This window comes from Myotis daubentonii, chromosome 1 (assembly GCF_963259705.1).
Source record: "Myotis daubentonii chromosome 1, mMyoDau2.1, whole genome shotgun sequence".
NCBI classification, from domain to species: Eukaryota; Metazoa; Chordata; class Mammalia; order Chiroptera; family Vespertilionidae; genus Myotis; species Myotis daubentonii.
The window spans coordinates 46,474,238-46,483,222 of NC_081840.1; the positions used below are offsets into that span (position 1 = coordinate 46,474,238).

The following is an 8,985-nucleotide window of genomic DNA, read 5'->3' on the forward strand; positions in this document are numbered from 1 at the left end:
GGCTTTCCTGGCAGACACTGCCTATTGCCTCTAGGATGTGCACTGTAGATGGTGGGTGGCCCTGTGGGTGGTGCCAGGGGGAGACTTCCACTCCCTGCAGAAAGCAGAGGCTCTTGGAAGCTGCAGCCTCTCACACTGATTTGCAATGTTCCTTGTGCCCCAGGTGCTGCTGTTTCTTTAAGAGGAAAAGGAAGAAGACTGCTCAGCGCCATAAGTGACCAGTGCCTCCCAGGAGTCCTCAGGTCCTGGGGACTCTGACTCGATTGCACCTGCAGCTCCTGCCATTTCTCATTGGAAAGGACTCCTCTGCAGGGGAGGGTGGAGATCCAAACCAAAAAGAAGAAAAGAGATGCCCCCAGAAGGAGCCAGTGTGGGCAGCCAGGGCCCAGTGGGTCAGTGGCTGTCCCCACCTGCCTAAGGCTCTGAGCAGGTCCCAGAGCTGCTGCTCCTCCACTGCTTGCCCTCGGGGCCACTTGGTTGACTCTCCTTCCTATTGTTTACAGTGAAGGTGTCATTCACAAAAACTCAAGGACTACTATTCTCTTCCCGCCCCTTAGTTTACTCCCGGTCCTTGCCCCGCCCTCAACCTTCTCCAGCACTAAAGCTAGTGAGTTGAAGGCTTTGTCTGCCGAAGGAACTCTAGAGGCTGGGCTTGCGGCCAAGAAGGTAGGAGGAAGATGGCAGGCCTGAGCTGGAGAAGAACTTTCTCCACCTTCCAGGGATATCTGGCTCCCTCTTCCTCTGTGCCTGCCCAGCCTCCATCCTCAGCTGGCCATGGGTACAGTTTACTCCCTCCCTCCCTCTTGTGAGGTTACACTGTAGGACACAAGCTGTGAGAAATCTGCAGTCTACTGTCCCCATGTGTTGGCGTTCTTAGCTTTCTTGACAAGTGTGAACTCTATTCTCCAGTCAGTAGTAGAACAATGCAAATTGTTCTGAGCAAAGGAAAAAAACTGACTTTATTGCACTTTTAGTTTATTGGTTTTTTTGTGTTTTTGTTGGTTTTTTTTTTAACAAAAAAAAGTGGCAGATGCATATTGTGTCTGGTTATATTGGGAGTTTTACTTTTTTTCTGTTTTGAGGGGGATGGGGCCAGCCAAGCCATTCAGAAAGAACATGGGTCCAGAGGACATCTCAATGGAAAGAGTTGGGTCAACAGCACCCAGAAGAGAAGAAGCCAAACTCTATGTCATTCTGAGTAAACACTCAGGTTGGCAAGAAAACATACTTGAATTTTCATTCATCTTCTCAGCTACTGAAGAATGTCCTACCAGAGCCTCTTGACCTTATCAGCCTGCAGTTTGGACAACCTAACCTCTATGGCACATGGGATGAGCCAGCCAAGCCAGACTATGACCAGGAGATATTTCATCCCAGAGGAGATAATTTTAAAAACAAACTGAAACATCTGTTTCCTCCACTGCCAGGGACTTCCAACTAGATAGCCATGTAACTTCCTTATCGATTTTGGGGAACAAAATTAGTGATGAAACAGCTACCACCATATTACCACTAGTGGACAAAAAGAGAGGAAAATGAATCTGCCTTCCAACTGCCAAAGGAAACTCAGGATTTGGCATCATAGGGCCAGGAAATAAAATTGGTATGTACTGTCTGCCCCAGTAGCTGAGTCAGACATTTGGGCTGGCCTGCCTTATCAGAAACCAAGCACCTGCAGATTTTCTCCTAGCAGGTCCACAGCAGCAGGCATAGGACTCAGTACATGGGGCTGGAGTAGCAGGAGGGGGAGATTAATTGGTGCTGGAGAATTCCAGGGGAAAGGAGACTGAAATGAAAGCTCTGAAATTATCTTCTCAATTAGACATAGACTCCTTCCAAATAAGATGGCCATGCATCTAGAGCATGTTCTCCCCAGTATGCTCTCCGCCACCCCCACCCCCCACATCGTGTAGTCACATGATATACTGCCACGAAGAGTCTTGGTTCCTCATTCATTGCTTTAAAAAAGTATTAATGTACAGAGTTCATCTTTTCATGCTCAGTTTTCATTTGAGTTGAGCAGCTTACCCAGACAGTGACCTCTTGTCCCAGATGTCATAGAGGAGAAGAGATTGTTTACATCAGGGAATGAGGTCTTCTGTTTGGGAGTAGAGAGCTAAGCATGAGGACAGTGGCTGATGACTTATCCTGGTGGTTTTGGGAACAGAAATCATTGCCCCTGACGAGGTGTAGGACTGTCTTTTGGACTGGAGGGTGTGGGGATACTTTCTGGTAGTTGGCATTTCCTGACAAGTCCCTTGATGAATGGAACAGAAATAGTAGCATGAAACAGAGTTACTAGGCTTCCTCTGTTCCATCAGGCCTTGCCAGGAAATATCATTCCCCTGGCTTCAAACCTGCTTAGCTTATACAAAGATTGTAATTTTCCATTTCTTTAAAAGAATTTTCCCTGTATACAAAACAGTGGCTGGGAGAGACAGAACCACACCCTTTCCCCACAAGGATTTCAAATACTGGGATTTGTTTCCTTGACATTATCTAGTGGTTAAAGTGTAATCACTGAAACTTACATAGTTTCTCAGTTGGTATTTGGGCAACTCTAACTTTCTGTATAGAAACTTCCTCATACCTGTATAGAAAAAGCCTTGCCTCTTAAGGGAGGGCAAGGGGAAAGGGTGGCAGAGCCTAGAGCCTCTTGGCACTCCATACCCTACTAAGTGCCTCCCCACCCCCTGCTTCCACAAAAAAAGCAAAGGCAGTGACCAGCTTGGCTGTAGGGCAAGCCCCCTTGCAGCTGGGTTTGTGACTTTCTTGGTCTTAATTTTTTTTTAAGGCTAGCTCTTGAGGGGTTGAATCTGAGCAGTTGGGGTGGGGAGTCCTTCCTAATGCATTGTTTTCACTCTGCCCTCCACAAATCCCTTGCTAGATATTTGATTTCCATAACAAAGATGAAGGCCCCAGGCCCATCTGGCATGCAGGGCAATGGTGATCCAGGACCATTGGCACTGCAAGGCGGTCCCACAGCCCTGAGAAATTGTGATTTTCTTTCAAAAAATTTTTAGATGAGTTCCTTTTAGCCATCAGTTCTATCCCCAACAGCACATTAGGGCTCCCTCCTTCGCTCTGTTGCTATAGTTGCTTAGCTGTATGCTTCAGCCAGGTCCTTGGGGTTGGGCACTCCATGTGCCCACCACCTACCCAAATCCACTTGCTCTGTAGTTGTTGAGATTTCTTCATTTCACAGCCATGGTGCCAATTCCTTCGGAATTGATGCGATTGTTTCTGAGTTAGCATTAAGTACTAACAGCATCTGTTCATACAAAATCCATCATATTATACCATTGGGAGTTCTAAGCCCTGCATGCCTTCAGGCATTGCATCCTGAGCAGATTGAGGCTAGCAGGACAGGCAAAAAGGGTCCTTCCTTTGTGACCAGAGCATGACTTGTGTCTGCGAAGTCTAAGCAAGTAAGGGTTAATCACTTATTCTACACACCTTGGTGTTTCCCAGTGATCTCACTCCAGACAGCTCTGCAGGGGTGGGCAGAGTGTGCCAGCAGCAGTGTGCTTTCAGGACTGCCTTCATTAACACTCTCCTGCTATTTTGGGTCTGTCTAGGAGTAAACAGGATCTAGAGAGGTACAAGTCAGGTGACTAGGTTGGGCTCCAGTTAAAGCTCCATTTTACTTTGGAATGCAGGGGCGATAGGAGATAGCAGGATCCTGGGGTTTGCTGTAGAAGTGATGAATGCCTGTTAATTCTCAGTGAACTCCAACTACACAGAAACAGCCCCTACCATTAGCCAGAAGAGGTGTCCACTGCCTCTAAACTTCCGTCTCTGCACTGGAAATGTACACTGGTAGTACATGTTCCGTGTCAATTCTCAGTGTTAGTAATCACTTTCAATGTTAGAAATAGGCAGTGATGGTGATGTTATGTCAGAGTGGTTACTACGGATCATAGCCTTAACTTTTTATGCAAAAGACATAACTCTGTACCCCTCCCAGTGAGCATGCATTTTTCAAAAGTAAGTACTTCCATGGCAGCATCTTCTCAAAAGAACTTGATCATTCTTCTGATGCAACTCTCCTCCGCCCACATGCCTCTTGTGTCCCAGTCACCTCTTCCATATTCATATTTAAGCCTGCGTTCCTTTCCCAGTGAGTTGCCCTGGCGTTACCTCCAGTGTCGGAGCTACCACGGTAGGGCTAGAGTGTCTCAGCCTGGGTGGAAGCTTGCAGCGCCATAGCCAACATTGCTTTCACCAGGTCACTGCCACCATCCCTGCCATTATCCCAAGGTGGGCAAGTTCCAGATACCCTTAGGGAGCCAGGATAAATAGGCACACCATCTGCACTGGCCATGTAAATAACAGGCACTTGTCTCTGGGGTTCTTGCTTTTGCCGACACCAGGGCTCCAGGCAAGTCCCTTCTAGAGGTTGATGGACAGTGATTCTCAGTCTTCCCCATAGTGGATTGGTAGGAATCAAAATGGGATTTCTATGGTTTTGTTTTCTTGTGGGATTTTATTTTTTTGGTGGGGGTGTTGTATATGAATATGAGGAAACCTTGGCCCTTCTGAGGGCTTGCAGAGTTTTGAGCAATTTTTTAGCCACAAATCTTGGAAGTCTCATCAATCAAGCAGTCTTAACATGTTTTCCCCTAACTCCTTTTGCAGGTGACTAAGTGAAAAAAAGTAGGTTTCTTCATTGTATTCAAAATAGTAAGTAGATTCCCTGGATATAGACAGTAGTAGTTGACGTATTTCCTCAAAAAGCAACCAGGAAGTCCACTCCAGTATTTGTAGATCAGCTTACAAAGGAGAAAATGAATGTGTACTCCATATATTTCTAGTGTGATTACCAAACTTGATGTTATTCAGAAACCACAGTTTGGTGGACAATTTCTTTTATTAGTTTCCTTCTTTACTTCTCACAATCATCTTTCCAGTGCCATTACCACCTTCAAAGTCTCAGCTCAGAGGGCTATTCGTGGTAGTAAAGGGGGGTGCAATGCAGACATCCCAGTAACACACACGAGAGGACAGCTGTCCTGAGTGCCCCTTCCCCACACACCCCTCTTTCAGGGCAGCTGAGACCTTTTCAGTGTTCCTCTTCACGAGTTCCAGACCAAATCCCAGGCCAGCCCTTGCGCCGAAAGCTTTTTTAAGAGGCTTATCAATTTGTTAGGAATGTCTCAGGAAAGATGAGCCATTTCTTTGGGGGAAATTTATTTACGGATGGTTGTGTGTGGTTGCATTTGTATGCTTGTGTCTGTGTGCTCATTTGTGTGTATTTCACTTCCATAAAAACTCAGCCCAGGCTACAGGGATCATGTGTTCCTGAATATTCTAGGAAGTAAACAAGTAACAAGTGAGCTTCTCAAATTAGTGTCACAGCAAGTTGGTTCTGGGAATGAGTCCCATTTATCAAGCAGAAGAATAAATAATAAACAGCAGAAAAGATAGAGATAGAAACCAAAAATAGAAGTGTCCCCCCACCCCCATGGAAAATAATGTTGATTCATCAATGCCCATTGGATATATTACATGCTCTAATTTATTATATTGTTTGTTTCACTCATCTTTGCCCAATGTACTTTTAAAAAGATATTGGGATGTTGATTGCAATTTTTTGAGACTAGATAATGTATAAATCAGTTGTAGAAATCAGTTTTAATTGATGTGTGGATGTGTCTAATCATTGTTAAATGCCTTTTTTCTTTTTCTTTTTTCTTTTCTTTTTTCTTTTTTTTACCTGTTGTTTTAGATGTGTAATGTTTCATAAACCCTGGCACTGGTCACAAAGCTCAGCTGTGAAAATGAAACTTGTAGTATTTTTAAACATGAATGTCAATTTCAAGTGTATTTGAAATTATTCCTCCAGGAGAGAAATTTGTAACATCACTAGGAAAAATTCCTCTGCAGAGGAACTAGCCTTCTTTGGAGAAAATGGGAAAATGGGTCTTGATAAGTTATCTCAGAGTAGCCCATTTCCTAGGGCACCATGGAAAACACAAATGTGATCTTTAAGTATACCTCCTCCCCAGTTTGGGGAGGAAAGGACTCAGTTTGCACCCTTTTTGTATGTAAAATAAAATGTCTTACCTTTCTTGGCTAATTTTGTTTGGTTGGTTGATTTGTCTAGTTTTTATCTCCCCTGGCTCACTTGTAACTTAAGAGTCTGGCTAGGCCTAACTTTGATAGGATTCAAGCCTCCAGTGAATGAAAATGTCTGATACTTTGACAGTCTTCATTCATTTGGGCTAAACATTGCCTTCTCTTCTGGGTCACTTTAAAAATGAATATGCCTGCCCTAGATGGTTTGGCTCAGTGGATAGAGTGTCGGCCTGTGGACTGAAGGGTCCCAGGTTCAATTTCCAGTCAAGAGCACATGTCTGGGGTTTCGGGCTCCATCCCCAGTAGAGGGTGTGCAGGAGGCAGCCAATGGATGTGATATATTGTTGTTTCCCTTTCCCTCTCCCTTCCTCTCTAAAAATCAATTAAAAATCTAAAATATATAAATAATCCTGGCAGAATTTGGACATTCACCATTGACATACTAGTTCCAATATTCCTGTGGTTCTTAGGTGGTGGAACACCAGGAAGTTAGGATCTGCTCTATAGAACAGCTTTGAATAGAGCTTTATAATTCTGCTCCATAAATGAGGAACATCTATACAGACAGAGGTATAACTGGGATATGCAATATAAACTCACAAGGGCATATATTGGCCACAAAAACAACTGCCAATCTGGGCATGATTGGTTGCAATTTTTCTGTTGTTTTTTTCTTTGTTTCTTTTCACTATTCAATTACTATGTAAGGATTTGTTTTGTTTTCTTGCCACTGGCAGGCAAGCAAAAACAGAAAAAAAATTTAAGATCTTTATGAGAGAAAAACTTCGCATTGAGACTATTATATCCACCAAGCTTATTTTTTTCTTTCAAAAGTGGTGGAAAAGGTGGGGGGAGAAGGCTGTTTTTATGCCATTTTAGCATTTCTCTTCATGTTGAGAAGGCTACTTTGAAAATATAGTTTGGTGAACATTTTTCTCAGTGGATTCGGTAGCAGCGTAAGATCTATGAGTATGGAAAATTAATTCCCACAGAATCAAGGGGAAGGGAGTTTAGAAGATCATCTTGGTCAGTGCAATTTTATCTAGAAGAACCTCCACCTGATTGAGGTGGTCTGGATTAAGGTGTGAAGATTAGAAAATAGCAAATGTTATTTGTGTTTATGTGAGATTTGTCTGTTGAAGCTCTGCAGCCAGTGTAAGGAAGGACAAGTTAAACTTATGCCAGCGGCCATGCATAACCTGAAACTGAGGTCAGCACCTCATAGAGACCCAACTGCAGAGTTTAGCTATAGAAACAGTCATGCCTACCTACAATCTGGGCTGTGAAGACCAGGAATTTTTATAATTAAAATTTGAAAATTAGTTTTAAAGATGTTTAATAATATCATAGGTGCACGTTTTGGAAAGATGTACTTTGGTGTGTAAGATTTATGGTACTGAAGTATGTATGTTGTAGACTGAACACCAAGTGAGTGTGAATACCTGAACTGGGGATGGGAAGGCATGCAACAACCATCCCTGATGTTTCTGAAGGTTTCTCAAAAAGGGAGACTAAAACTCAGGCCTTGGCATGTATTATTTCCCAGCTGGGTGCTAATGTGACACTATCTCAACCATTACTTGTTGAGCACAGCCCTGAAGCAGGTTTGAGGGAGCTACAGTATACACAAAATAAGTGCAACATAATCGTTGCTCACAAAATAAATGTAGTTACTTGGGAAAATAGGTAAAGAAAGTTAGTTGAGCCCTAGCTGGTTTGGCTGAGTGGACAGAGCATGGGCCTGCGGACTGAAAGGTCCCGGGTTCAATTCCAGTCAAGAGCACATGCCTGGATTGCAGGCTCCATCTCCAGTGGGGGACGTGCAGAAGGCAGCCAATCATTGATTCTCATCATTGATGTTCCTATCTTTCCCTCCCTTCCTCTCTGAAATCTATAAAAATATATTTTTAAGAAAAAAAAAGCTGAAAACCACACTAGATCCATGTATTCCTCTCACAGTGATGTTTCTCTCTCTTTAAAAATCAATTTAAAATCTTTTTTTTAAAGCCCTAGTTAGTTTGCTCAGTGGTTAGAGACTCGGCTTGCAGACTGAAGGACCCCGGGTTCAATTCCGGTCAAGGACACGTACCTCGGTTGCAGGTTCAACCCCCGGCCCCACTCGTGGGCAACCAATGGTTGTGTGTGTGTCTCATTGCGATGTTTCTCTCTCTCCCGCATGCCCTCCTCTCTTTCTAAAAATCAATGGAAAGAATATCCTCGAATACGGATTAACATAAAAAAGAAAACACAGTGTAAGTGACAGAGTGCGCATTGACTCATACAGCAACAAGCACAGTAAGATTAGAAAAGAAAAAAGTGAGTAAGTAGTAAAGTGACAGGATAAAGTCAAAAGTGGGTTTTGAAGCAAGTTTTGCAAGGAGCTGCAGAAGTCATACTCTGGGTACGCGCAAACGTGGAAACTACCACACCCTAACCCAATTTTGCGGTTGACTGGCCCAATACGGACAATTGTGAGCGCCTCCGGCCCCTGTCCACTCACTTCCTAACAAAGTATCCACGCCCACCCCGAAGACTTCCACTTCCGCAAAGTCAGAGCGGCCAGGCCGCGTGACATGCCGCTCTGCATGCTGGGTTTTGTAGTTTCTTCAGAAACCCAATCCCCGCGCTCTTTGAGGGGGCAACGCCTTCTGCGGCTCCTTTTCCTGTAGGTGGGCATGAGAGGGCTGGGGAGCCAATGAGGCCGCAGTAACGTGGCAGCCACCCACGAGCCCGCGTCTTCGCCCGCGTCTTCCCCCGCCCCACCGGGAGCCGGGCCCCGCCCCCAGGGGGAGCTACTATCAGGCGCCGATCCGGAGGGGGGAAATGCAGCCCTCCTCCTCCTAGGAGGCCTGCAGAGGCCCCGGCCTCCCCCGCGGCCGCGCTCGGTGGAGGCGCCGGGGCCCACGC

The 8,985-nt window shown here is 44.9% G+C and overlaps 1 protein-coding gene across 8 annotated transcripts in view; it reads left to right on the forward strand.

Moving 5' to 3' along the window:
• CSNK1G1 (casein kinase 1 gamma 1) overlaps positions 1–6,079 on the forward strand; it is a 162,447-nt gene extending 156,368 nt beyond the window's left edge. For 7 of the 8 annotated variants that reach the window (XM_059699064.1, XM_059699055.1, XM_059699018.1 and 4 more), the window contains one exon: positions 164–6,079. In XM_059699064.1, coding sequence (XP_059555047.1) covers positions 164–218 — 55 coding nt within the window. In that variant the 3' untranslated portion in view covers positions 219–6,079. The remainder of the gene's footprint in view (positions 1–163) is intronic. The other variant, XR_009453118.1, reaches the window with a different exon arrangement.
• The last annotated feature ends 2,906 nt before the right edge of the window (positions 6,080–8,985 follow it).